The sequence below is a fragment of the Loxodonta africana genome, chromosome 7 (assembly GCF_030014295.1).
Source record: "Loxodonta africana isolate mLoxAfr1 chromosome 7, mLoxAfr1.hap2, whole genome shotgun sequence".
NCBI lineage: Eukaryota > Metazoa > Chordata > Mammalia > Proboscidea > Elephantidae > Loxodonta > Loxodonta africana.
This window is the reverse complement of record NC_087348.1, coordinates 27,602,710-27,604,219: the sequence shown is the minus strand read 5'-3', so window position 1 is coordinate 27,604,219 and position 1,510 is coordinate 27,602,710. Positions and strand designations below refer to the sequence as shown.

Genomic DNA, 1,510 nt, shown 5'->3' with positions numbered 1-1,510 from the left:
AATTTTACTTTCTTCCATATGGAAGTTAGTGTGACAGTCACATTGTTTAATAATCTCTCTCTTTCCCAAGTGTGTTTCTAATTTGTCTCTCCATTAGTCTATACAATCACTGAGGTCAGGGACCATGTTTTAATAAATCAACCTTATAGTCCTATCATCTTGGACAGTGCTGAAACATAATAAATCATAATGCCTATTGATTGAATGAATAAACAAATTAGCTTGAGATTTCAACAAACCACTGATAATAATTATATTTATAGGTAAATTTGTTCTGAACTCTGAAATAAGGATACACAGAAGAACATATGGGACAAAGGAACAATGTGACTGAGTTTGTCCTCTTGGGGCTCACTCAGAGTTTCCAGGGTCAGAAAATATTATTTGTTCTGTTCTTGCTCATCTACATTGTGACAATGGTGGGCAACCTCCTCATTGTTGTGACTGTGGTGGTCAGCCCAACACTGGATGCCCCTATGTACTTCTTTCTTGGCTACTTATCATTTATGGATGCTGTTTATTCTACTACAGCTACCCCAAATATGATTATAGACTTAGTCTATGAGAAGAAAACCATTTCTTTCCAAGCTTGCATGACTCAGCTTTTTATAGGACACTTATTTGGTGGTTCTGAGATTTTACTTCTGGTGGTCATGGCTTATGATCGTTTTGTGGCTATCTGCAAACCCCTGCACTATACGACCATCATGAATCAATGGTTATGTGCTCTGCTGCTGTTGGTGGCCTGGGTTGGAGGTTTTGTGCATGCTGTAGTTCAGCTTCTCTTTGTTTACAATCTTCCCTTCTGTGGTCCCAATGTCATTGACCACTTCATCTGTGACATGTACCCCTTATTAAAACTTGCCTGCACTGACACCTATATCATTGGTCTCACTGTGGTTGCCAATGATGGGGCAATATGTGTGGTCATTTTTATGCTGTTACTCGTGTCCTATGGAGTCATTCTACACTCCCTGAAGAATCTTAGTCAGGAAGGGAGGCGCAAAGCCTTATCCACCTGTGGCTCCCACATCACTGTGGTGGTCCTCTTCTTTGTCCCTTGTATTTTTATGTATGTGAGACCTCCTTCCACCTTACCCATTGATAAATCTTTGACTGTATTTTATACTGTTATCACTCCTATGTTGAACCCCTTAATCTATACTCTGAGAAATGCAGAGATGAAAACTGCCATGAAGAAGCTCTGGACCAGAAAACACAAATGATTTGGTAGGCAAATACATCACCTACTTTCATTGAAAAACTGTTCCCTCAGAAATGCCCTGTGTAGTTATAATTGTGGTGAAATTTTCTTCCCATTTAATAACTTATAAATGATTAAAAATGTTTATTATGAGTATTCCTCCAATGATTAGTTTTGTTCAAAATATGTTTTTAAGATTTTCATCTCTTCGGAAATATATGTTAGTTTTTGGGGGTATAAAATTGTTGTGTTGAGACTATAGATTTATAGTCTATGTGATGAGTTATACTACAGTTAATACCATAA

The 1,510-nt window shown here is 37.5% G+C and overlaps 1 protein-coding gene across 1 annotated transcript; it reads left to right on the top strand.

Annotated features, from left to right (window-relative positions):
- Positions 1-308: 308 nt before the first annotated feature.
- On the top strand, positions 309-1,226 carry LOC135231886 (olfactory receptor 4A47-like). Its single transcript, XM_064289090.1, has one exon. The coding sequence runs from the start codon at positions 309-311 to the stop codon at positions 1,224-1,226; it is 918 nt and encodes a 305-aa protein (XP_064145160.1).
- Positions 1,227-1,510: the final 284 nt, after the last annotated feature.